Source organism: Mesocricetus auratus, unplaced genomic scaffold (genome assembly GCF_017639785.1).
Source record: "Mesocricetus auratus isolate SY011 unplaced genomic scaffold, BCM_Maur_2.0 Super-Scaffold_100020, whole genome shotgun sequence".
NCBI lineage: Eukaryota > Metazoa > Chordata > Mammalia > Rodentia > Cricetidae > Mesocricetus > Mesocricetus auratus.
The window spans coordinates 40,834,991-40,862,198 of NW_024429201.1; the positions used below are offsets into that span (position 1 = coordinate 40,834,991).

The 27,208-nt window shown below is 39.9% G+C and overlaps 1 protein-coding gene across 2 annotated transcripts in view; it reads left to right on the top strand.

The window, feature by feature from the left end:
- Fam81b (family with sequence similarity 81 member B) overlaps positions 1-27,208 on the top strand; it is a 94,828-nt gene that overhangs the window by 61,792 nt on the left and 5,828 nt on the right. For both annotated transcript variants that reach the window (XM_040729059.1, XM_040729058.1), the window contains one exon: positions 15,827-15,933. In XM_040729059.1, coding sequence (XP_040584993.1) covers positions 15,827-15,933 — 107 coding nt within the window. The remainder of the gene's footprint in view (positions 1-15,826; positions 15,934-27,208) is intronic.

The window sequence follows — 27,208 nt, forward strand, 5'->3', positions numbered from 1 at the left end:
TGTATTGTTTTTGTTGTTTCTACTTTATGGATTTCAGCTCTCAATTTGAGTATTTCCTGTCATCTACTCCTTTTGTTTTAGTTTGCTTCTTTTTGTGCTAGAGCTTTTAGGTGTTCTGTTAATTCTCTAGTGTGGCAATTCTCCAGTTTCTTCATGTGGGCACTTAGTGATATAAGCTTTCCTCTTAGCAATGCTTTCAGAGTGTTGTGCCTTCACTTTCATTGAATTCTAGGAAGTCTTTGATTGCTTTCTTTATTTCTTCCTTTACCCAGGAGTGATGCAGTTGAGCATTGTACAATTTCCATGAGTTTGTGGGGTTTCTTCAATTTGTGTTGTTGATGAATTCCAATTTTAAGCCAGGTGGTCCTATAAGATACAGGAGATTATTCCAATATTTTGTATCTGTTGAGGTTGGCTTTATTGTTGAGTATGTGGTCAATTTTAGAAAAGGTTCCATGTGGCACTGAGAAGAAGGTATATTCTTTCGTGTTTGGATGGAATGTTCTATAGATGTCTGTTAAACCCACCTGGGTCATAACTTCTGTTAGTTCGCTTGTTTCTTTGTTAAGTTTCTGTCTGGTAGTCTTGTCCAGTGGTGAATGTGTGGTGTTGAAGTCTCCCACTATAAATGTGTGGGGTTCAATGTGTGATTTGAGTTATAGTAATGTTTCTTTTATGAATGTGTGTACTTTGTAATTAGTGCATAAATGTTGAGAATTGAGACTTCATCTTGATGGATTTTTCCTGTGATGAATATTAAATGAACTTCTTCATCTCTTTTGATTAATTTTAGTTTGAAGTCTAATTTGTTAGGTATTAGGATAGCTACACCAGCTTGTTTCTTAGGGTCATTTGCTTGCAAAATCTTTTCCCAACCCTTAACTCTGAAGTAACATCTTTCTTTGAAGGTGAGGTGTGTTTCTTGTATGTATCAGAAGGATGGATTTTGTCTTCATATCCATTCTGTTAGTCTGTGTCTTTTTATGGGTGAGTTAAGGCCATTGATTGTTGATTCTTGTTTGTTTTGGATTTGTTTTGGTGGTGGTATTGTGTATGAGTTTTCCCTTTATTTCTGGCTTTTGGCAATGTGAGGCATGAATTTCCACATAGAATGACAAAAGCTTAAAAGGAATTTTAGAAACAAAAGAACAGAGAGAAGCACGGCTTCTTGGTAGCAAAATTTTCTCAGGTGGGCTCTGTTTTGCTAGAGACAAACAGAGACTTGCATAGCCAGTTCTGGCAGTAAACTTATGCCTGCCATCTTGGAAAGACAACATTTAAACAGGCTTTGATTTTAGCAATGTTGTTTAGCAGATAGCAGACATGCGATCATAAAATCATATATTTACAGTAAAGTCAGATTCAGATGAAGTAAAACCTTTAAAAGTTTTATAGTGTGTTAAAAAATATCGAATGGGAACCTCCCTTCCTGGCAGGAGCCTATGCACCCCAGATCCCTGGTCTTCTTCTCCAATCACGGGACCAGGTAAACCAGGGCCTCTATCCTGGCCTGCCGTCCAGTGCCTGGGGTCTGTCTGGGGACTGCCACTGAGCCTCCCCTCCAGGTGGGAGTCGAGGCACCACAGCTTCCTGGTCTTCTTCTCCACCCATGGAACCAGGCAATTTGGGGCCTGTTTCTGGGCCTGCTTTCCAGTGCCTGGAGACTGCAACTGAGTTTCCCCTCCCAGCAGGAGCCTACACACAACAGCTTCCTGGTCCACTTCTCCACTCACAGGACCAGACCAGGACTAGGACCAGGAAGAGGAGAACTACCAGAGTATTGGACTTTCTTGCACCCACCGAAAGGGAACTCTGGTCCCCTAACGACCAGACCAGTAAGGGGCTCTTACTGCACAAATTAGAAGAAAGGATGGGAAGGAGACGGTACAAAACAACACTAAGCAACAGAAATACAAATATGACACCTCCATATTTTAGAGACTCTATACTAGCAACACTCAAACATTTCAATGCAAATGAAGCAGAAGAGAATGACCTTAAAAACAACTTCATGAAAATGATAGAGACCCTCAAATAGGATATGGGAAAATTCCTTAAAGAAATGGAAGAAAAACCAAATCAAAAAATGCAAGAAATGGAAGAAAAAAAAACAAACCAAAAATGCAAGAAATGGAAGAAAAAAACAAACCAAAAAGTCCAAAAAATGCAACAAATGGAGGAAAAAACAAAGCAAAAATTGCAAGAAACAATTCAAACAGTGCAAGGGTTGAAAACGGAAATAGAGCCAATAAAAAATAACACAATCTGAAGGAAGGCAGGAAATAGAAAAGCTGAGTAAACAGTGAGGTACTACAGATGCAAGCATGACCAACAGAATACAAGAGATGAAAGAGAGAATCTCAGGTGTTGAAGATACACAAGAAAAATTAGATTCATTGACCAAAGAAAATCTTAAGTCCAACACATCCCTACCACAAAATATCCAGGAAATGTGGGACACCAACAAAAGACCAAACCTAAGAATAATAGCTATAGAAGAAGGGGAAGAAACCCACCTCAAAGGGGCAGAAAACATATTCAACAAAATATTAGTAGAATACTTTCCCAACCTAAAGAAAGACATGCCAATGAAAGTATAAGAAGCTTACAGAACACAAAATAGAGTGTACCACAAAAAAATCCCCTCACCACATAATAATCAAGACCCCAAACATACATAATGAAGAGAGAATATTCAGAGCAGCCAAGGAAAAAGGTCAAGTAACATATAAAGGCAAACCTATCTGAATTACACCTGACTTCTCCATGGAAACTCTGAAAGCCAGAAGGTCCTGGATAGATATTCTATCAACACTAAGAGACCACAGATGCCAGCCCAGACTACTATACCCAGCAAAACTTTCAATAACTATAGATGCATAAAACAAGATATTCCATGATGAAACTAGATTCAAACAATATATATCCACAAACCCAGCCCTACAGGAAGTTCTGGAAGGAAAACTCCAACCCAAGGACGTTAACTACAACCAGAAAAAAACATAGGTAATAGATAATCCCACCTTACCAACAGCCAAAAGTAAAAAAGTGTAGAAATCCACATATAATTCCACCACCATCAACCATTCCAAAACAAACATAAATGAGCAATCAATGGTCATTAATATCCCTAAATATTAATGGTATTAACTTGCTCACAAATAGACACAGGCTAACAGAATGGATTCAAAGACAGAACCCATCCTTCTGCTATATAAGAAACACACCTCAATCTCAAAGACAGACATTATTTCAGAGTTAAGGTTTGGAAAAAGATTTTCCAATCAAATGGACCCAAGAAACAAGTGGGGGTAGCAATCCTAATATCTAACAAATTAGCCTTTAAAATAAAATCAATCAAAAGAGATGAAGGAGGTCATTTCATACTCATCACAGGAGAAATCCACCAAGATGAAGTTTCAATTATGAACATCTATGCCCCAATTACAAAGCCATCCATATTCGTAAAAGAAACATTACTAAAACTCAAATCACATATAAACACTTATAGTGGGAAACTTCAACACCCCACTCTCACCACTAGACAGGACTACCAAACAGAAACTTAACAAAGAAACAAAGGAACTAACAGAAGTAATGACCCAATTGGGATTAACAGACATCTATAGAACATTCCATCCAAATAAAAAAGAATATACCTTCTTCTCAGCACCTCATGGAACCTTCTCAAAAATAGACCACATACTTGGCAACATAGCAAACCTCAACAGGTATAAAAATTGTAATAACTCCATGTACCTTATCAGACAACCATGCTTTAAAGTTAGAATTCAACAACACAAATTGCAGAAACCCTACCAACTCATGGAAATTGAATAATGCACAATTGCACCACTCAAAGAAGAAATAAAAAAGAAATTAAAGACTTTCTAGAATTCAGTGAGAATGAAGACACAACATACCCAAACTTTGTCAATTCTAGTGTTTATATATTATACTTCTGTGGTCTTTGATGGAGATGAAGACAGATAGTTATAGTTATAGTTTTCCTTAGTTATAACAAAAAATAAGCTACACATAAGACTTTAGACTCACACAGATAGGATAGATGATAAAATACTTTCCTTAAGTCTTACTAAATGTTAATGGACTAAATATTGTAACTATAGTTCTTACTTGAAAACTGTTCTGTTATATATAATTTCACTTTGTTAAATTGTTTAGACAGAAAAGAAGAGACGATACACAGAGGCAAGTGCTTCTGTGTATATATTGTCCTATTGGTTGATAAATAAAGCACTGTTAGCCAATAGGGAAGCGAGATATGTGGGACTAGGAGTTGAGGAAGATTCTGGGAAATGTAGTCAAGAGTAGTCTGACATGTGTGTCCTGGGAGAAGAGGGCACAAGTCTAGCATTCTCGGTAAGATAAGACCTTATAAAATATATATATTAGAGAGGAGCCAGGGAGTCCAGGGAAGCAGCTGTTCCGGCGGCAGCATCAGGTAAATAGGCCAGCTTCTGGGCCTGTGTTCCAGTGCCTGCGGATCGCCTGGGAACTGCACAGAGCTTCCAATCCCGGCAGGAGCCAAGCACCCCAGACTCCAGGACATCTCTTCCACCAACAAGACCAGGAAACCAGAGGAGCCAGGGAGACCAGGGGAGCAGCTGTTCCGGCCGCAGGATAAGATACAACAGGATCCAGCATAGGGTCCAAGGGACCAGGTAGGAGGCTAAGCACACCAGATTCTTGTTCTTCTTCTCCACCCACGGGACCAGAACGAGGACAAGGAATAGAAGAACCACCAGATTATTGGACTTGCTAGCACCCACCAAAAGGGAACTCTGGTCCCCAGACCAGTAAGGGGCTCTCTCTGCACACACTAGAAGTGTTGGGCCCCAGCCCCATGGGGACTCTGTGAGTTGCTAGTCAGCCTACAAGTGCAACTTGTTTTCCAGTCCAAGTGCTTTCTGTTTTCTAGTCCTGGTTTACTGCCCCAGCCTTGACCCTCTGACATCAACATTCAGCAGGAGGAAAACAACAATCTCTTCTACCTGGGGTTTTTCCACTGTGCTGTAAACCTGTATATAAAGCTCCTCCCTCTTACAAGAGAGAGACCTCTTAGCACTTGCAATGAAGACACAGACACACTCTCCTGGCAATAAAGGCAGCACATGCATTCTCTTAGTACAAACAAATGGACGTCTGGTCTCTCTTTCCCTGATACCTTGGAGTTGCTTGTGGCGCTGGCACCACAATTGGAGGTTCCACTGAGATCCAGAGAGACTTGGAAAGACTGGGAAAGATCGGCCAGAAAGAAGACTCAGGGGAGGAGAGAATCGAGAAAGAAAAGAATTAAACAGGTACTTCAACTTCTAACAGTAAAATTGAATGGTCAATCTCCAGGGTTTATTTGAGAGCTCAGTTGGGGGGGTAGATTGGATTAAATCTCCAGGCCTTCGCCTGACAAAGGTCAGGAAAGTAAGGGGACCCTAAGAGATCGCCCTCAGTTGGGGGTGGATTGGATTAAATCTCCAGGCCTTCGCCTGACACCAAGGTCAGGAAAGAAAGGGGAACCTGAGAGATCACCCTCGGTTGGAGGGTGGATTAAAAGTGGGTGAATTGAAAATTGGTAACAGTTAATAAAGGAGGTACTGGTATTAAGTAAAAGAAAAGGAAAAGATAAAAGTCTCAGGGGAGGAGAGACTCGAGAAAGAAAAGAATTAAACAGGTACCTCAACTTCTAACAGTAAAATTCAATGGTCAAATCTCCAGGGTTTATTTGAGAGCTCACCCTCAGTTGGAGGGTGGATTGGATTAAATCTCCAGGCCTTCGCCTGACACCAAGGTCAGGAAAGAAAGGGGAACCTGAGAGATCACCCTCAGTTGGAGGGTGGATTGAATTAAATCTCCAGGCCTTTGCCTGACACCAAGGTCAGGAAAGTAAGGGGACCCTGAGAGATCGCCCTCAGTTGGAGGGGTGGATTGGATTAAATCTCCAGGCCTTCACCTGACACCAAGGTCAGGAAAGAAAGGGGAACCTGAGAGATCACCCTAGGTTGGAGGGTGGATTGGATTAAATCTCCAGGCCTTCACCTGACACCAAGGTCAGGAAAGAAAGGGGAACCTGAGAGATCACCCTAGGTTGGAGGGTGGATTAAAAGTGGGTGAATTGAAAATTGGTAACAGTTAATAAAGGAGGTACTGGTATTAAGTAAAAAAAAAGGAAAAGATAAAAGTATATAGAATGGAAAATACACAGAGAGTCTGGATACTGTGTACAGTTGTGGTGTCTTTAAATTGTTTAATTACTGAGAAAGGAACAAAAACTGCTAAAATACAATTGATTATTAATGCTGCTAAAGTAATCCAACTTACATGTTTTGAAAATGCTTTGACTTATAAATGTAAATATAAGGACAGGTTACTTGGGAAAAGAATTTCTGCTTTTGTTTCCACAGAACATAAAAAGCTGTGGGTTCCTTCCAGACTAGTATGGTTTGATAAAGCAAGACCACCTGAAGCAGTGGCCCAGGTGATCCAACATTTAAACAGCTGAGATGATGCAGCTTTACAGACCACAAAAACAAGAACTTTAACAGGTTTCTGGGTTTCAATTTTTTTTGTCATCATCCCCATGGTATTTCAGCGCCCCTTAACAGCAGGAAGTAGCTTGGAAAGAACAACACCCACATTCCCAAATATTGTTTATAAATGTTTATAAATGTTTGGTTTTGTGTTAAAAGACTGACATTAACGTCCTCGTCACCTGAAATAGGTGCTAATTTATATATAAAGAAGGGGGGAGATGTTGGGCCCCAGCCCCATGGGGTCTCTGTGAGTTGCTAGTCAGCCTACAAGTGCAACTTGTTTTCCAGTCCAAGTGCTTCCTGTTTTCTAGTCCTGACTTACTGCCCTGGCCTTGACCCTCTGACATCAACATTCAGCAGGAGGAAAACAACGATATCTTCTACCGGGGGTTTTTCCACTGTGCTGTAAACCTGTATATAAAGCTCCTCCCTCTTACAAGAGAGAGACCTCTTAGCACTTGCAATGAAGACACACACACACAGACACACTCTCCTGGCAATAAAGGCAGCACATGCATTCTCTTAGTACAAACAGCTGGATGTCTGGTCTTTCTTTTCCTGATACCCTGGCACTGGCGCTGCATAGAAGAAGAGATGGGAAAGAGACAATACAAAAACACACTCAGCAGCAGAAAAACAAATATGACACCACCAGATTCTAGAGACTCCACACCAGCAAGACTCCAACATTCCAATGGAAATGAAGCAGAAGAGAACGACCTTAAAACCACTTTCATGAAAATGATAGAGGCCCTAAAAGAGGATATAGGAAAATCCCTCAAAGAAATTGAAGAAAAAACAAACCAAAAAATGCAAGAATTGGAAGAAAAAACAAACCAAAAAATGCAGGAAATGGGAGAAGAAACGAAGCAAAAAATGCAAGAAATGGAAGAACAAACAAAGCAAAAAATGCAAGAATTGGAAGAAAGAACAAACCAAAAAATTCATAAAAGGCAACAAGTGGACAAAAAGATAAACCGAAAATTGCAAGAAGCAATGCAAACACTGCAAGGGTTGAAAACTGAAATAGAGACAATAAAAAAAACACAATCTGAAGAAAGCCAGGAAATAGAAAAGCTGGGCAAACAGTCAGGTACTACCAATACAAGCATTACCAACAGAATAGAAGAGATGGAAGAGAGAATCTCAAGTGTTGAAGATACACTAGGAGAAATGGATTCATCAACCAAAGAAAACCTTAAGTCCAACAAATCCTTAACACAAAACATTCAGGAAATATGGAACACCGTGAAAAGACCAAACCTAAGAATAATAGGTATAGAAGAAGGAGAATAAAACCACCTCAAAGGGGCAGAAGACATATTCAACAAAATCATAGAAGAAAACTTTCCCAACCTTAAGAAAGATATGCCAATGAAGGTACAAGAAGCTTACAGAACACCAAATAGAGTGGAACACAAAAAAAATTCCCCTCGCCACATAATAATCAAGACCCCAAATATACAGAATAAAGACAGAATATTAAGAGCAGCTAAAGAAAAAGGTCAAGTAACATATAAAGGCAGACCTATCAGAATTACACCAGATGTCTCCATGGAAACTCTGAAAGCCAGAAGGTCCTGGATAGATATTCTACCAACACTAAGAGACCATGGATGCCAGCCCAGACTACCATACCCGGCAAAGCTCTCAATCACTATAGACGCAGAAAACAAGATATTCCATGACAAAACTAGATTCAAGCAATATGTATCCACTAACCCAGCCCTACAGAAAATTTTGGAAGGAAAACTGCAACCCAAGGAAGCTAACTACAACCAGAAAAACATAGGCATTAGAGAATCCCTCTCTACCAACAGCCAAAAGAACAAAGGGGTGAAATTCCACACATAATTCCACCAACAACAACCATTGCAAATCGAAGAAGGATGAGCAATCAATGGTCATTAATATCCCTCAACATTAATGGCCTTAACTCACCCATAAAAAGACACAGACTAGCAGAATGGATTCGAAGACAGAACCCTTCCTTCTGCTGCATACAAGAAACACACCTCACCCTCAAAGACAGACATTACCTGAGAGTTAAAGGTTGGGAAAAAAATTTTCAATCAAATGGACCCAAGAAACAAGCAGGGGTAGCAATCCTAATATCTAACAAACTGGACTTTAAAATAAAATCAATCAAAAGAGACGAAGGAGGTCATTTCATATTCATCACAGGTGAAACCCACCAAGATGAAGTGTCTATCCTGAACATCTATGCCCCAAATACAAAGGCATCCACATTCGTTAAAGAAATATTATTAGAACTTAAATCTCATCTAAAGCCCCACACAGTTATAGTGGGAGATTTCAACACACCGCTCTCACCACTAGACAAGAATACCAGACAGAAACTCAACAAAGAAGCGAAGGGTCTAATAGAAGTAATGACCCAACTGGGATTAACAGATATCTATAGAACATTTCATCCACATAAAAAAGAATATACCTTCTTCTCACCACCACATGGAACCTTCTCAAAACTCGACCACATAATTGTCAACATATCAAACCTCAGCAGCTACAAAAAAATTGGAATAACTCCATGCATCTTATCAGACCACCATGCTTTAAAATTAGAATTCAACAACACAAAATGCAGAAAAACTAGAAACTCATGGAAATTGCATAATGCTCAACTGCACCATCCCTGGGTCAAAGAGGAAATAAAAAAAGAAATTAAAGACTTCCTTGAATTCAATGAGAATGAAGACACAACATACCCAAACCTATGGGACACTTTGAAAGCAGTGCTACGGGGGAAGTTCATAGCACTAAGTGCTCACATGAAGAAACAGGAGAACAGTTATACCAGAGAATTAACATCACAGCTGAAAGCTCTAGAACACAAAGAAGCAAACTCCCCCAGGAGGAGTAGATGCCAGGAAATAATCAAATTGAGGGCTGAAATCAATAAAGTAGACACTAGGAAAACAATACAAAGAATCAATGCATCGAAGAGTTGGTTCTTTGAGAAAATCAACAAGATAGACAAACCTTTGTCCAAACTTACCAAACAGCAGAGAGTGAACACGCAAATTAACAAAATCAGAAATGAAAAGGGGGACATAACAACAGACTCTGAGGAAATCCAGAGAATCATCAGGTCATACTTTGAAAACCTGTACTCCACAAAATTCGAAAATTTAAAGGAAATGGATGACTTCCTGGATAGCTATCACTTGCCAAAACTAAATCAAGAACAGATAAGCAATTTAAATAGACCTATAACCACTATGGAAATAGAAGCAGTCATCAAAAGTCTCCCAACCAAAAAAAAAGTCCAGGTCCAGATGGCCTCAGTGCAGAATTCTACCAGAAATTCAAAGAACAGCTTATACCAATTCTTCTCAAAGTGTTCCACACAATAGAAGCAGAAGGGTCTTTGCCAAACTCTTTCTATGAGGCTTCAATAACCTTGATCCCCAAACCACACAAAGACACAACTAAGAAAGAGAACTTCAGACCAATATCCCTCATAAATATTGATGCAAAAATACTCAATAAAATACTGGCAAATCGGATCCAAGAACACATCAAAACAATCATTCACCACGATCAAGTAGGTTTCATCCCAGGGATGCAGGGATAGTTCAACATACGAAAATCCATCAACGTAATCCACCATATAAACAAGCTGAAAACAAAAATCACATGATCATCTCACTAGATGCTGAAAAAGCCTTTGACAAAATCCAACACCCCTTCATGATAAAGGTCTTGGAGAGATCTGGGATTACAGGGACATACTTAAACATAATAAAAGCTATATACAGTAAACCAACAGCCAACATCAAACTAAATGGACAGAAACTCAACGCAATTCCTCTAAAATCAGGAAGAAAACAAGGCTGTCCACTCTCTCCATACCTTTTCAACATTGTACTTGAAGTTCTAGCTATTGCCATACGACAACAAAGGGGGATCAAGGGGATACAAATTGGGAAGAAAGAGGTCAAACTTTCACTGTTTGCAGATGATATGATAGTTTACATCAATGACCCAAAGAACTCTACCAGGGAACTCTTACAGCTGATAAATACTTTCAGCAAAGTGGCAGGCTACAAGATCAACTCAAGAAAATCAGTAGCCCTACTGTATACAGATGATAAAAGGGCTGAAAAAGAAATCAGAGAAACATCACCCTTTACAATTGCCACAAACAACATAAAATACCTTGGGGTAACGCTAACCAAACAAGTGAAAGACCTATATCGTAAGAACTTTGAATCTTTAAAGAAAGAAATTAAAGAAGTCCTCAGAAAATGGAAAGATCTCCCATGCTCTTGGATAGGTAGGATCAATGTAGAAAAATGGCAATCCTGCCAAAAGCAATCTACAGATTCAATGCAATCCCCATTAAAATCGCAGCACAATTCTTCACAGACCTTGAAAGAACAATAATCAATTTTGTATGGAAAAACAAAAGACCCAGGATAGTCAAGACAACCCTGCTCAACAAGGCAACGTCCGGAGGTATCACCATCCCTGACCTCAAGCTCTATTATAGAGCTATAGTCCTGAAAACAGCTTGGTATTGGCACAAAAATAGACAGGTAGACCAATGGAATCGAATTGAAAACCCGGATATTAACCCACACACGTATGAACATCTGATCTTTGACAAAGAAGCTAAAAATATACAATGGAATAAAGAAAGCATCTTCAACAAATGGTGCTGGCATAACTGGAGGCTGGCATGTAGAAGAATGTGGATCGGTCCATGTTTATCGCCATGCACAAAACAAGTCCAAATGGATCAAAGGCCTCAACATAAATCCAACCACAATGAACCTCTTAGAAGAGAAAGTGGGTGGTACCCTTGAACGAATTGGTACAGGAGACAGCTTCCTGAACATAACACCACTAGCATAGACAGTGAGATCAACAATTAATAAATGGGACCTACTGAAACTGAGAAGCTTCTGTAAGGCAAAGGACACAGCAAGACAAAAAGGCAGCCCACAGAATGGGAAAAAATATTCACTAATCCCACATCTGACAGAGGGTTGATCTCCAAAATTTACAAAGAACTCAAGAAGCAAGTCTTCAAAACATCAAAGGACCCAATTAAAAAGTGGGCTGCAGAACTAAATAGAGAATTTTCAATAGAGGAGTCTAAAATGGCTGAGAGGCACTTAAGAAAGTGCTCAACATCCTTAGCCATCCGGGAAATGCAAATCAAAACAATTCTGAGATACCATCTCACTCCTGTCAGAATGGCTAAAATCAAAATCACCAAGGACAATTTATGCTGGAGAGGATGTGGTGAAAGGGGGACACTCCTCCATTGCTGGTGGGAGTGTCAACTGGTTCAGCCACTTTGGAAATCAGTATGGAGATTCCTCAGAAAAATGGTAATAAACCTACCACAAGACCCAGCAACTCCACTCTTTGGCATATATCCAAATGAGGCCCATTCATACAACAAAGATGTCTGTTCCACTATGTTCATAGCAGCATTATTTGTAATAGCCAGAAGTTGGAAACAACCTAGATGTCCCTCAACTGAAGAGTGGATAGAGAAAATGTGGTACATCTACACAGTGGAGTACTATTCTGCAGAAAAAAACAATGGAATCCTGAGATTCGCAGGCAAATGGATGACACTAGAAGAAACCATCCTGAGTGAGGTAACCCAGTCACAAAAAGAGAAACATGGCATGTACTCTCTCATATATGGATTTTAGACATAGATCTGGGGAGTGCCAGCCTACAATCCTATGGCCAGAGAGTCTGGGAAGCAGAAACTTCATTCAGTGGCTGATGGAAGAAGAGGCAGACTCCCTTGGTTAAGTACTGAGCTGAACTCTAGAGAGCCAGTAACAGAGAGGGAGGACTGATGACCAAAGGGATTAAGACTGGGCTGGTTTAACCCCCAGAAACAGCTGACAAAGGTTAACTCTTGAATCCCAGGCATCAGCCTGGGAATCCAGCTTGGGACTGATCAAGACCCCCTGAATGTGGGTGTCAGTGAGGAGACCTAGGTAATCTATTGAGCCTTGGGCAGTAGATCAGTACCCATCCTGAGTATACACCCGGACTTTGGACTCCCATAGAACAATGTGAGGTGCACTCTCACCCTGAACTCTTGGGGAAGGGTCTAGGCCCTGCTCTATTTGAAATGACAGACTATGGACACCCCCATGGAGGGCCTCACCCTCCCTGGGGAAGTGAGGGGATAATGGGGGGGGGTCGGGGGGAGGGCGCGGGAGGAGGGGAGGGAAAGGGAGAGGGATCTGGAACTGACTTGTGAAGCAACCTTGTTTCCTATCTAAATTTAAACTGAAAAAAAACACATGCTCATATCATCCCATGTGTGTGTCTAAATATGAATGTGTATGACTATGATAACATTGATAATCCTTTGCTTTCACAGAGGATGAAAAACTATGGAAAATTTTTATCATAATCAACTGCTTGATACTATCAAACATAGGGCTCAATAAGTAATACTCAAAACATTGGATAATTAATATTTAAAATTCTAACATTTTACCAGTATGTGTAACTTTTATCTGTATTAAAATAATGTGTATTAAATGCAAAAAAAAGGCATGGTTTTCTCTTCCTCCTCTGTCTTCCTCCTCCTCCAGGCAGATGCCAAGATTTACATTTTGCCTAACTTGTTGTTTTTCTCTCAAACTCTAATAAAATTGTCCTGGACCTTCAAATATATATATATATATATATATATATATATATATATATATATATATATTAGTAATTGTGGGTTAATAATTAATTCAGAGCTAGCCATTAAGAAATCATAGCGAATGGCCAACAGTTTAGTAATAAATATAGTATCCTGTGTGTTCATTTGGGACTGATGGGGCTCTGGGACCAGGCTGGCAGAAGGATGCACATTACACCTATGTTCTTATGAGTGTAGTTAACTTCCTTGGGTTGGAGTTTTCCTTCCAGTACTTAGTTAACTTCCTTTTGTTGGAGTTTTCCTTCCAGTACTTTCTATAGGGCTGGATTTGTGGATATGTATTGTGTAAATCTGGTTTTATCATGGATTATCTTGTTTTCTCCATCCTTAGTGATTGAGAGTTCTGCTGCATATAGTAGTCTGGGCTGGCATCTGTGGTCTCTTAGTGTTTGTCCAGGACTTTCAGAGTTTCCATGAAAGTGTAATTCTGATAGGTCTGACTTTATACATTATTTGGTCTTATTCCTTCACTGCTCTTAATATTCTTTATTCTGTATGTTTGGGGTTTTTATTTTGGTGTTCGGTAAGCTTCTTGTACTTTGATAAGCATGTCCTTCTTCAGGTTGGGAAAGTTTTCTTCTGTGATTTTGTTGAATATGTTTTCTGCACCTTTGAGCTGGACTTCTTTGTTTTCTTCTATACCTATTATTCTTAGGTTTGGTCTTTTCACAGTGTCCCATATTTCCTGGATATTTTGTGTTAAGGATTTGTTGGATTTCAGATTTTCTGTAATCAATGAATCTGTTTCCTCTAGTTTTATGTTCAGTGCCTGAGATTCTCTCTTCCATCTCTTGTATTCTGTTAGTTATGCTTGCATCTGTAGTTCCTGATCGTTTACCCAACTTTTCTATTTCCAGCATTCCCTCAGTTTGTGTTTTCTTTATTGTCTATATTTCAGTTTTCAGGTCTTGAACTGTGTGAATTGTTTACTTCATCTGTTTGATTGGTTTTTCTTGGATTTCCTTGTTTTCTTTAAGAGATTTGCTGATTTCTTGCATTTTTTTGGTTTGTTTTTTCTTTCATTTCATTAAGGGATTTTCTTATATCTTCTTTGGGGTCCTGTATCATTTTCATGAAGTTGTTTTTAAGGTCATTCTCTTCTACTTCATCTGCATTGGTATGTTCAGGTCTTGCTGGTGTAGAATACCTAGGCTCTGGTGGTGTCATATTAGTCTTACTGTTGTTGAATGTGTTCTTATACTCTTGTCTTCCCATCTCTTCTTCCAGTGGGTACAGGTGGGGTCTCTTGCTCTCCTCTCTCTCTCTCTCTCTTTCTCTTTCTCTCTCTCTCTCTCTCTCTCTCTCTCTCTCTCTCTCTCTCTCTCTCTCTCTCCCACCCCTGCAGGGTGGAGGGACAAGACAGGAATTCTGGATCCTCTTCCATCTCTTATAGTCTGTTGATGAAACTTGTCTCTGTGGTTCCTGTTCACATTACTAAATTTTTCATTTCCAGGACTTGCTCACTTTGTGTGTGTTTTTTTATTGCTTCTATTTCCATTTTCAGTTCCTGAACACTTGTATTTATTTCTCTCAACACTTTGTTTTTTTCTCAATTTTAAAAAGATATTTATTGATTTCCTCCAAATGTTTGTGTTTTCCTAGTTTTCTTTAAGGGAGTTAATTCATTTCCTCTTTAAGGACCTCTATTATCTTGGTTAAAACAATCTTGGTTTAAAAAAACCCATCATAGTTGTTTTTAAGGCCTTTTTCCAGTGTTTCAGCTATGTTGGAATATTCAGCAACTCCTACAGTGGGATAGCTGGACTCTGGTGAAGACATACATCCCTGGCTGTTATTGATTATGTTTTTACAGTGGTATGTAGGCATGTGGGTTTGGGGTGATTGTAGGTCTAGGTGTTGACTTCTGGGTTTGTCTTGGTTGGATGAGAGCTATATTCCTTGGCTTCCATTTCCTCTGGACTTTTAGAGAGTGTGCTGGCTGAGTGTTGTGCCTGTTCTACTTGTCTGCTCTGTTGGCATGTTTGGTGGTGAGGGCGTGGGGAGAATGTGGGGAAGTTTGCTGGTATTGGAGGCTGTGGGGAAGGGGAGGCTGTGGAGAGATGGTCTGAGGACTCTACGGTGGGCATGGACAGGGGAAAGGGGAAGCTGCCCCTGATGTTCTGTTCCAGTACAGGGGGCGACCCTGAGAATTGGGTCTGGGATAACAGAGAAGTGGTGAAGTCTTCTGGTAGGGACGGGAGTGTCTACCTGGGTTGGTGGCTGGGATACAGCTGGAGATGGGAGGAGCAGGGGAAGATGGTCTCTGGGATCTACATGAGGCATGGGTGATGGTGGGGGAGCTACAGCTGGTGTTCTACTGAAGTGCTAGAGATACCCTGAGAATTGGTCTGGGGTAACAGAGAAGTGGGAAAGGTCTGAAGGCAGCTATAGTGTTCTTCTGGTCAGTGAATAATTTTCTAAATTGGTCTGCTCTAGGTTTCTCTAGAAAGCAATAGTGTGTGTGTGTGTGTGTGTGTGTGTGTGTGCGCGCGCGCTCACGCGCACGCATACTGGTGGCTTGTTCACACATACACACATCTTGTCCTTCCTTCAGGTAATGCAGCTCTTAGGAAAGATAGAGGCATCTACCTCAGAGCACACCTCAAACTTAAAGATGGTCCAGGGAGATTATCAGCACGAAATGAACCTCTTGGAATTCAAGTAAGTAAATGGGTGATTTTTAACTCTGTTCAGTGAATTTAAAAGAGTTTTGCATAAAGAAAAAACTGACAATAAATAAAACTTATTCCAGGAATTTGGGCCTGCACAGGAAATAAAGCAGCAAATTGTTAGGGCCTATGAGAAAAGACCAATGACGACACAATCAGAAAGAGCATTTGTCATACCACATGCATGCGGAGTTGTGCACCCTTGCAAAATGATGACCCCTCCAGAGAGATTTGGAAGCTCCTTTTAAGCACAGCTGCAGGAATTTTAAAAGCAGTGTGATCATTCTACTTAGGATTGGCTTATGCAAGTGGCAATCATATCAATACATTTCTAACTGGTTAGGTCTAGCAGGGGTGGGTGAAGACTATAGTGTTCCCATTCTGGGGCAAGTCTGGACAAGTCCCAGGCTCTGTCATTATTTTGTCATCACCTGGGTGTATGTGTGTGTGTATTGGGGGTGGTGTTGGCCTGGCCCTCTCACAGATCAACTCAGTAGACATTCCACACTAAGGTAATTTATACAGTGTCCATAGAGAATACATGTGAATTTTAATTTTAACATTATTTAAATTATTTACATTTTAAATCATTACATTGAATTATTTATGGGGGTGTGCATGGCAACCATAGGGTTGATTCTCTGTTTCCATCATGTTCATCCCAGGGGTCATCAGGCTTGGAGCCAAGCACCTTTACCCACTGAGTCATCTCACCAGCCCATGAATATTAATTGTATTGTTTTCTTTGCCTATCAGCTGATATGGAAAACTTACTCTAACACTTTTCATAGTGTAACTTTAATTTAGTGTCAATTTTATATTAAAGTGTACCAATGTAAAGTTCTGCTGAACACAAATTAATTTCCAAAGGTTATCTGATACACTTTAGAACAATTTTGGTTTATTTAATCTTCCTCTGTGGCTATGCAGTCACTGCTTTACATTACCCTCTCTGCAACTGGGGCTGATTAAACAAATGTTTGAATGACTGCCATCATTCTCAAGGCCCCTTTCTGTGATTGGCCTATTAGTTGTCAAATTTTACATCAAAAATTTAAAATCATTTTCTTAGCAACTTGTAGGGTCCTTTCCCATTAGGGTTCCTAACCTTTTGGCTGAGGTGTGTGTTACAGATACTTTTGAATAAATGCAAAATAAGGTGGGCAGGCCAGGTAAGGCACCTCTGCTTTGACCAGGAATAGGAGGCTTTCTCATCTACCAGAGCTGCTTATATACCCCAGTAAGCGTGTCTGCAACTCCCTGCAAGTATGCAGCTCTGCTGATATCAAAATGTTTGGACATAAATTTATGTTTTGAGTGAATTATGTGAGGAATTTGCTTTTCTTTCTTTCAAGAAAGCATCGTCTCTGAACAAAGAATGTGGCTTCAATAAAAAGATTTTAGTAAACTTACAGCTAAATTTCAATAAGCAATTTCACATTTAGAGACTGTAACAAATTTTTCTGTCAATTAAACATATTTTAATTGAACTTAGAAGCCCCCATGCTGTGTGTGGGCTTCCCAGTGACACCTATCATGTTGCCACCTATCACTAGATCTAACACTAGACATGTGCATTAGAGTTCTCCCAAGAGCCACCTCCTACCTGAGGCAGCTCAGTCAGCTGTCCAGCTAAGTAATATCCTAAGTCAACAATTCAATGCTTATGTAGCAAGAACCTACCCATCATGAGAAGGAGCTGTCTTTTAATATGGGTTTGTGAGGGGCAGCCCACACCAGCCACTCTGTGAGTAGTTCTCACTGCTTAATAGATAATGGTTTAGGAAAGGTCAGTGATGTAAAAGCATAAAGTCTAGTCTTATCACCAAAATTCAAAAATGGTGCCATGGTGGAAAACTGAAAAGTCCCCCAGCTTTGACACCTATCTTTGTATACTCGGCATTCCACATATTCAAACACAAATGGAAGTCAATGAATGAATGGGCGAGCTTTGAGAATTATACATGTAACTTACACTAGACACGTGCAGGTGGGAAGAAAGCATGGGTAACTGAAAAGCTAAACCCAGGTAAAGCCAGAGCAGCACAGCGTCAAATGACATAGAGAGAAATAAAATACATAGTAGCTGTTTACAGGATCCTTCCAGTCCCTAAGACCTCAAGACTCAAAGTAAGCAGGCCTGCATGGCAAGTCTCATCACTACTCAAAAGACAGGACATCTTGAATTATTGTGATGAGGCGGTCTTGCCAAATCACACAAGCAGTGTCTAACTCCAAAAGTCAGGTAGTTACTGTGAGCACATACCTCTAAGACATTCACTTAGTTTTTCCTTTTTTATTTGGTCCAGTGCTGGAGATCAAACCCAGGGCCTTATGCACACTAGAAGGATAACTTCATAGTATATCCCTGCCCCTTGATGTAAGTTAGTTTAAGGGAAACATTCTTATAGGAATGAGCTTAGGAAAAAACATATTTGTTGATATTAATTTCTCACATCAGACATGAAGCTCAAAACTGACTCAGTCTTCAAAATTATAGCACACAGTCTATCATACACATGTAAATATATACTTATAAAAGTAAAAATATCTTCTTTGTTTATAAATTCATGACAATCCATTGCTTTATTTCTTCTCTTTTTAATTTTTAAATTCAATTTCTCAAAGCCACAGTCTGAATTTTAAAAAGAAAAAAGTATTTAAATGTTTTAGTTTTATGCAGTGAATTGTGTAGGGAAAAACATTGTTTTGGGGGGCATTAGTGGTAACACTGGCTCAGAATGGAGCTGGGTGGTTTAAATATGCCTGATCCAGACCCTCCTGAACCTGGGTTTCAGAGAAGGGGGGATGGAGTGGGGTGTTGGAGGGTGGGGGGAGGAGGGGAGGGAAAGGGAGGTGGGAGTAACATGGTAAAAAGTTAAATAAAAATTATTATAAAAATAGTAAACAAAAAACTCTATGCCAGCCGTAACCAAGGGGTTTGCACCATTAGCCTTACCACAGCTCTGGCTGGCCTCTGCTGTAGCTTCTGCTTCCAATTATATCTTCCTAGAAATTCCCTGGGGTGAGAGTTAGCCTTTGTTTCATCTAATTAAAAATTAAACAAAACAAAAAGAGTAACCTGCACTGTATTACTGAGTGTTCATACCACATTGAATAGTCTGGCTTTTGTCTTTGAAGAAAACTATTAAAAGGGGTATCTACCTATCAACCTGCCTGGCTGCCTGCCTGGCTGTCTGTCTACCTATCCATCACCTATCTATATATGATCTATCTCTCTATGGTCTCTCTCTATATATGATTTATCTATGATCTATCTATCTACTTATGATTGAACTACTCCTACACCCAGTATACTAGAGGATCAGATAGCCAAATTGTCACACACATAAATTAATGATATTGCAATTTTAACTATTTATTCTATGATATACAGAATTAGGGCAAATCATGTCCATGATGCTAGAGAAATTCTAAGCAAAGATTTATACAAACTTATATTACTTTATCTTTGAAGAGAAGTGCTTTTTAAAATGCTTAGAAAAGTTCTAATGTATTGCCAGCAGATGGAGTCTGATTTCCAATGCTAGTAGGAAAGTCAGTCTCCTCTGGCCTTGTAATAAAGAGGTCACAATAGTAATTGTGTCTCTGGCTTTATTTTAATTTCAAAATTTCAATTAGCAACACTCCCTTCGAGAAGGCATTACTTGGGTATAGTTAGTGTTTTCTTGTTCAGAGAGACTTCATACTGTATACATGATAAGGGAATAAATGCTAGCATTCATTACAATCAAAAGTGAACCTGAAGCCTCAGTTCTCAGTTGTAAGACTACTGAGTACCTGGGACTTACTGTCCCTGTAAAATTGTGACAATCAATTACTTCCCCCAGACAGAGAAAATACGATGAAACTCAAAGCATATTATGTTTCTAAATAGGTTGACAAGCTCTTTTTCTGTCCAGTTGTATTTTAATCTTAATTTTTTATTTGAAGAAGAAACAAGCTTGCTTCACCTGTCAATCCCAGCTCCCTCTCTCTCCCCTCCTCTCCCATCCTCCAACAAGCCTCCCAGCCCCTACCTAATCCCAATCCCATTCCCCAAGGAGGGTGAGGCCCTCCATGGGGGAGCTCCAGAGTCTGTCATTTCATACAGGGCAGGGATGAAAGTAGATCCCTCCATGTAGAATGGGCTCCAAAAGTTCATTTGTATGCCAGGTATAAATACTGATCTACTACCCAAGGCCCCATAGATTGCCAAGACCTCTTCACTGACACCCACATTTAGGGGGAGTGGATAAATCCCATGCTGGTATCTCAGCAATCAGTCTTGGTCAGCTGTTTCTGTGGGTTTCACCAGCCTGTTCTTGACCCCTTTGTTCAATCACTTCTCCCTCTCTGCAACTGGATTCCAGGAGTTCAGGTCAGTGCTTACCTGTGGGTGTCTGCCTCTGCTTCCATCAGCCACTGGATAAAGGCTCTAGGATGGCATATAAGATAGTCATCAATCTCATTATCAGGGAAGGACATGTAAGGTAGTCTCTCCACTATTGCTTTGATTGCCAGGTGGTGTCATCCTTGTAGATCTCTGGAAATCTTACTGTTGCCAGATCTCTTCTCAAACCTATAAAGACTCCCTCTGTTATGGTGTCTCTCATCCTGCTCTCATCTTTCCTCAGACTCAACCTTCCTGCTCCCTAATGTCCTCCTCTCCCCTTCACTTCTCGGTTTCTCTTTCTCCCTGCTCCCTCTCCCCTCCCCCATGCTCCAAATCTGCTCAGGAGAACCTGTCCCATTTCCTTCTCTGTGATACCATGCATGTCTCTCTTAGGGTCCTTCCTGTTTCCCAGATTATCTGGCAGTGGGATTGCAGGCAGGCAAACACCTGCTCCATGTATAAAATCCATATATGAGTGAGTACATATCATGTTTGTCTTTTTGTGACTGGGTTACCTCTCTCAGGATGGTTTCTTCCAGTGCCATCCATTTGCCTACAAATTTCAGCATTCCATTGTATTTTTCCACTGAGTAGTACTCCATTGTGCAAATGTAGCACATTTTCTATATCCACCCTTCAGGTGTGGGTAATCTAGGTTGCTTCCAGGATCTGGCTATTACAAATAGTGCTGCTATGAACATAGTGGAACACACATCCTTTTTGTTTGAATGTGCATCTTTGTGGTATATGCCTAAGAGTAGAATGGCTAGGTCTTGTTGTAGACTGAGCCCCATTTTCCTGAGAAATTTCCATACTGATTTCCAAAGTAGCTGTACAAGTTTGCACTCCCACCAGCAATGGAAAAGTGTTCTCCTTTCTCCACATCCTCTCCAGCATAAGCTGTCATTGGTGTTTTTGATTTCAGGCATTCTGACAGGAGTAAGATGATATCTCAGAGTTGTTTTGATTTGCAGTTCCCTAATGGCTAAGGATGTTGAGCACTGTCTTAAGCACTCTCAGCCATTTTAGACTCCTCTATTGAGAATTCTCTATTTAGCTTGTAGCCCACTTTTTATTGGATCCTTTGGTGTTTTTGGTGACTAGCTTCTTGAGTTCTTTGTAAATTTTGGAGATCAGCGCTGTCAGAAGTGGGGTTAGTGAATATCTTTTCCCATTCTGTGGGCTGTCTTTTTGTCTTGCTGACTGTGTCCTTTCCCTTACAGAAGCTTCTCAGTTTCAGGAGGTCCCATGTATTAGTTGTTGACCTCCGTGTCTGTGCTACTGGTGTTATGTTCTCCTGTACCAATTCATTCAAGGGTACCTCCTAATTTCTCATCTAAGAGGTTCAGTGTGGCTGGATTTATGTTGAGATCTTTGATCCATTTGGACTTAAGTTTTGTGCATGGTGATAGATATGGATCTATCTGCTGTCTTTTGCACACCAGCATTCAGTTACTCCAGCACCATTTGTTGAAGATGCTTTCTTTTTTCCATTGTATAATTTTAGCTTCTTTGTCGAAAATCAGGTGTTCCTAGGTGTGTGGGTTAATATTAGGGTGTTCAATTCGATTCCATTGGTCTACCTGTCTATTTTTGTGCCAATACCAAACTTTTTTCAGGACTATAGCTCTATAATAGAACTTGAAGTAAGGAATGGTGATGCCTCCAGATGTTGCTTTGTTGAGCAGGGTTGTCTTGACTATTCTGGGTCTTTTGTTTCTTCCATATAAAGTTGAGAATTGTTCTTTCAAGGTCTATGAAGAATTGTGCTGGAATTTTAATGGGGATTGCATTGAGACTGTAGATTGCTTTTGGCAGGATTGTCATTTTTACTACATGGATCATACCTATCAAAGAGTGTGGGATATCTTTCCATTTTCTGGTGTCTTCTTTAATTTCTTTCTTTAATGACTCAAAGTTCTTGTGATACAGGTCTTTCACTTGTTTGGTTAGCATTACCCCAAGGTATGTTATGGTGTTGTGGCAATTGTAAAGGGTGATCCCAGCCCTTTTTATCATCTGTATATAGTAGGGCTACTGATTTTCTTGAGTTGATCTTGTGTCCTGCCACTTTGCTGAAGGCATTTATCAGCTGTAAGAGGTCCCTGGTAGAGTTTTTTGGGTCACTTGTGTAAACTATCATATTATCTGCAAATAGTTAAAGTTTGACCTCTTCCTTTCCAATTTATATCCCCTTGATCTCCTTTTGTTCTCTTATTGCTCTAGCTAGAATTTGAGTACAGAATTGAAGAGGTATTGGAAGAGGGGACAGCTTTGTCTTGTTCCTGATTTTAGAGGAAATGCCTTGAGTTTCTCTCCATTCAGTTTGATGCTGGACGTTGGTTTGCTGTATATTGCTTTTATCATGTTTAGGTATGTTCCTGTTATCCCAGATCTCTCCAAGACCTTTATCATGAAGGGGTGTTGGATTTTGTCAAAGGCCTTTTCAGCATCTAGTGAGATGATCATGTAATTTTTGTTTCTCAGTTTGTTTATATGGTGGATTACATTGATGAATTTTCATATGTTGATCCATCCCTGCATCCCTGGGATGAAACCTACTTGATCATGGTGGATGATTATTCTGATGTGTTCTTGGGTTCGATTTGCCAGTATGTTATTGAGTATTTTTACATCAGTGTTCATGAGTGATATTGGTCTGTAGTTCTCTTTCTTAGTTGTGTCTTTGTGTAGCTTGGGTAACATTGTTGTTGAAGTCTCATAAAAAGAGTTTGGCAAAGACCCTTCTGCTTCTATTGTGTGGAATACTTTGAGGATAATTGGTATAAGCTGTTCTTTGAATTTCTGGTATAATTCTGAACTGAGGTCATCTGGCCCTGAGCTTTTTTTGGTTGGGATACTTTTGATGACTGCTTCTATTTCCTTAGGTGATATAGGACTATTTAAATTGCTTATCTGTTCTTGATTTAATTTTGGTAAGTGATACATATTCAGAAAATTTCCCATTTCTTTTAAATTTTCGAATTTTGTGGAGTATAGGTTTCAAAATATGACCTGATGATTCTCTGGATTTCCTCAATGTCCATTGTTATGTCCCCCTTTTCATTTCTGATTTTGTTAATTTGCATGTTTACATTCTGCCCTTTGGTGAGTTTGGATAAAGGTTTGTCTATCTTGTTGATTTTTTTCAAAGAACCAACTCTTTGTTACATTGATTCTTTGTATTGTTTTCCTAGTTTCTACTGTATTGACTTCAGCCCTCAATTTAATTATTTCCTGGTGTCTGCTCCGCTGGGGTGAGTTTCTTCATATGGACTCTTAGTTCTATGAATTCCCTCTTATCACTGCTTTCAAAGTGTCCCATAAGTTTGGCTATGTTGTGTCTTCATTCTCATTGAATTCTAGAAAGACTTTTATTTCTTTTTTTGTTTCTTCTTTGACCCAGGAATGGTGCAATTGTGCATTATTCAATTTCCATGAGTTTGCAGGTTTTCTGCAATTTGTGTTGTTGTTGAATTCTAACTTTAGAGCATGGTAGTCTGATAAGATACATAGAGTTATTCCAATTTTTTGTACCTGTTGAGGTTTGCTATGTTGTCAAGTATGTGGTCAATTTTTGAAAAGGTTCCGTGTGGTGCTGAGAAGGTATATTCTTTTGTGTTTGGATGGAATGTTCTATAGATATCTGTTAAACCTAATTGGGTCATAATTTCTATTAATTCCTTTGCTTATTTGTTAAGTTTCTGTCTGGTAGTCCTTTCTAGTGGTGAGAGCAGAGTGTTGAAGTCTCCCACTACAAGTGTGTGAGGTTTTATGTGTGATTTGAGTTTTAGTAATGTTTCTTTTACGAACGTGGATGCCTTTGTATTTGGGGCAGAGATGTTAAGAATTCAGACTTCATCTTGTTCGATTTCTCCTGTGATGAGTATGAAATTACCTCCCTCATGTCTTTTTATTGATTTTAGTTAAAAGCCTAATTTGTTAGATATTAGGATTGCTAACCCCACTTGTTTCTTGGGTCCATTTGATTTGAAAATCTTTTCCCAACCCTTAACTCTGAAGTAGTGTCTGTCTTTGAAGCTGAGGTGGGTTTCTTGTATGAAGCAGAAGGATGGATTCTGTCTTTGAATCTATTCTTTTGGCCTGTGTCTTTTGATGTGCAAGTTAAGACCATTAATATTGAGGGATATTAATGACCATTAATTGTTCATTCTTGTTTGTTTTGGAATGGTTGGTGGTGGTGGAATTGTATGTGGATTTCCACCAGTTGTTTCGTTTGCCTGTTGGTAAAGTGGGATTATCTATTGCCAGTGTTTTTCTGGTTGTAGTTAACTTCCTTGGGTTTGAGTTTTCCTTCCAGAATTTTCTATAGGACTGGGTTAGTGGATATGGATTGTTTAAATCTGGTTTTGTCATGAAATACCTTGTTTTCTCCATCTATAGTGATTGAGAGCTTTGCTGGGTATAGCTGTCTGGACTGACATCCATGGTCTGTTAGTGTTTGTAGAATCCAGGACCTTCTGGCTTTTAGAGTTTCCATGGAGAAGTCAGGTATAATTCTGAAAGTTTTGCCTTTATATGTTTCTTGACTTTTTCCTTAGCTGCTATGAATATTCTTGCTTATTCTGTATGTTTGGGGTCTTGATTATTATGTGTCGAGGGGAATTTTTTGTATGTGTGGTCCAGTCTATTTGGTGTTCCATAAGCTTCTTGTACCTTCATTAGCATGTCTTTCTTTAGGTTGGGAAAGTTTTCTGCTATGATTTTGTTGCATATGTTTTCTGCCCCTTTGAGGTGGATTTCTTCACCTTTTTCTAAACCTATTATTCTTAGGTTTGGTCTTTTCACGGTGTCCCATATTTCCTGGATATTTTGTGCTGGGGGTTTGTTGAACTTAAAATTTTCTTTGGTCGATGAATCTATTTCTCCTAGTGTTATCTTCAACACCTGAAATTCTCTCTTCCATTTCTTGTATTCTGCTGGTTATGCTTGCATCTGTAGTACCTGACCATTTGCCCAACATTTCTATTTCCAGCATTACTTCAGACTGTTTTTATTTTCATTTCTATTTCAGATTTCAGCCCTTGCACTGTTTGAATTGTTTCTTGCAATTTTTGCTTTGTCTTTTCCTTCATTTCTTGCATTTTTTGTTTGTTTTTTTTCTTCCATCTCTTTAAGGGATTTTCTCATATCCTCTTTGAGGGCCTCTATCATTTTCATGAAGTTGTATTTAGTGTCATCCTCTTCTGCTTCATTTGCGTTGGGATGTTCAGGTCTTGTTGGTGTAGGGTCTCTGGACTCTGGCAGTGTCATATTTGTTTTCTGTTGCTGAGTGTGTTTTTATATTGTCCCCTTTCCAATCGTTCTTGCAGTGGATTCCAGAAGGAACCTCTTCCTCTCCTGGTGGGTGTGGGACCAGGGTTCCCTTCAGGTGGGTGTAGACAAGTCAATGCTCTGGGAGCTCTCCTCTGCCTGGTCTTGTGGGTGGAGAAATGGAGTAGGATGCTGAGGTGCTTTGGATCCTGCTGGGATGGATGGAATCCCCAGTGGTAGACCCCTGGCACAGGAGGGCAGCCTCAGTACATGCCCTGCTTGATTTAGTCTTGTGGGCAGTGCAGGAGACTAGGATAGCATGGTCCATTGGCTCCCGCTACTGGGATGGAAGCTGAAGTGGTAGATGATTAGGATATATTGTATGGAAACTTTTTCAATTAAAAATGTTTTCCTCCAAAATTAAGTATTTAGGAAAATATCTAATTAAATAAGTGAAAGACTTTTACAATAAATAATTCAAGATATTGAAAAAGAAAATCTCTATTTCATACTCTTGGGTAGATAGATTTAATATTGTGAAAATGTCTATAGTATCCTAATCAATTAAACAGAACTAAGGCAAAACGTAACAAAATCTCCATGTCACATTTCACAGGTATAGGAAAAATCAACTCAAGAATTCACACAGAACCACAATAGAGCACAAATTGGCAAAGCAATCCTAAGGAGTAAAAGTCATGCTGGAGGTATTATAGCACCTGACCTCAAATAATGCTACATAAGTTACAGTGATAAAGATGGCTTGGTTCTGGCATTAAAATAGAGTAGAAGCCCTATAAATAAAATGGCAAAGCTATGAGGTCTGGTGGTTTGCATGAGAGCAGCCCCACAAGTTCAAATGTTTGGATGCTTGGTCTCCACTTAGGGCAGCTATTTGGGAAGGGTTGGGGGCGTGGCCTTGTTGGAGGAAAAATGTCACCAGGGCTGGGCTTTGATGTTTCAAAAGCCCACACTAGGCCCAGGATCTCTCTTTCTCTCTGCCTATGGATCAGGAGGTGGCTCTCAGCTCAGGCTCCAGTGTCACAGGTGCCACGATGATAATGGACTAGCCCTCTGAAACTGTAAGCGAGCCCTCAATAAAATGTCTTCTTATAGAGCACTCATGATGTGTCTTCACTACAGTAGAACAGCTAAGACATGGGGTGAGCAAATGTCACATGAGCTAAATGGTCCGCTTTCTCAGGGTGGTCAGAAAAGAGACTCCTATTAAAAAAGCGTCACCTAGCAGTCAAGTCTGAAGGGGTGGGTACAGGAGAGACGGAGGAGGCCTCGCACCACGAGGAGAGTGTCCACCCGGATGGTGCTGTCCACGTCTCACTTACCGGTCTCATTTCTCTGAGTTCTAACAGCAATTAGCCAGTTGCACACGTGACTGGGAACCATGGCACTGATAAGAAGGGAAACTGGTTTCGAGTTCTTCAGTGTTGACTCAACTGAATCAAGATACATTTTGTGTGTGTGCCAGAAATTACTGTGAGAAAGTTTAGATGCGACAAAGATCAGAATGAAATTAGCCTACTCTCCCCAAACCTTGCTTTGGGACCCAAGTCAGGGTTTCCAGCCTTTAGCGTTACTG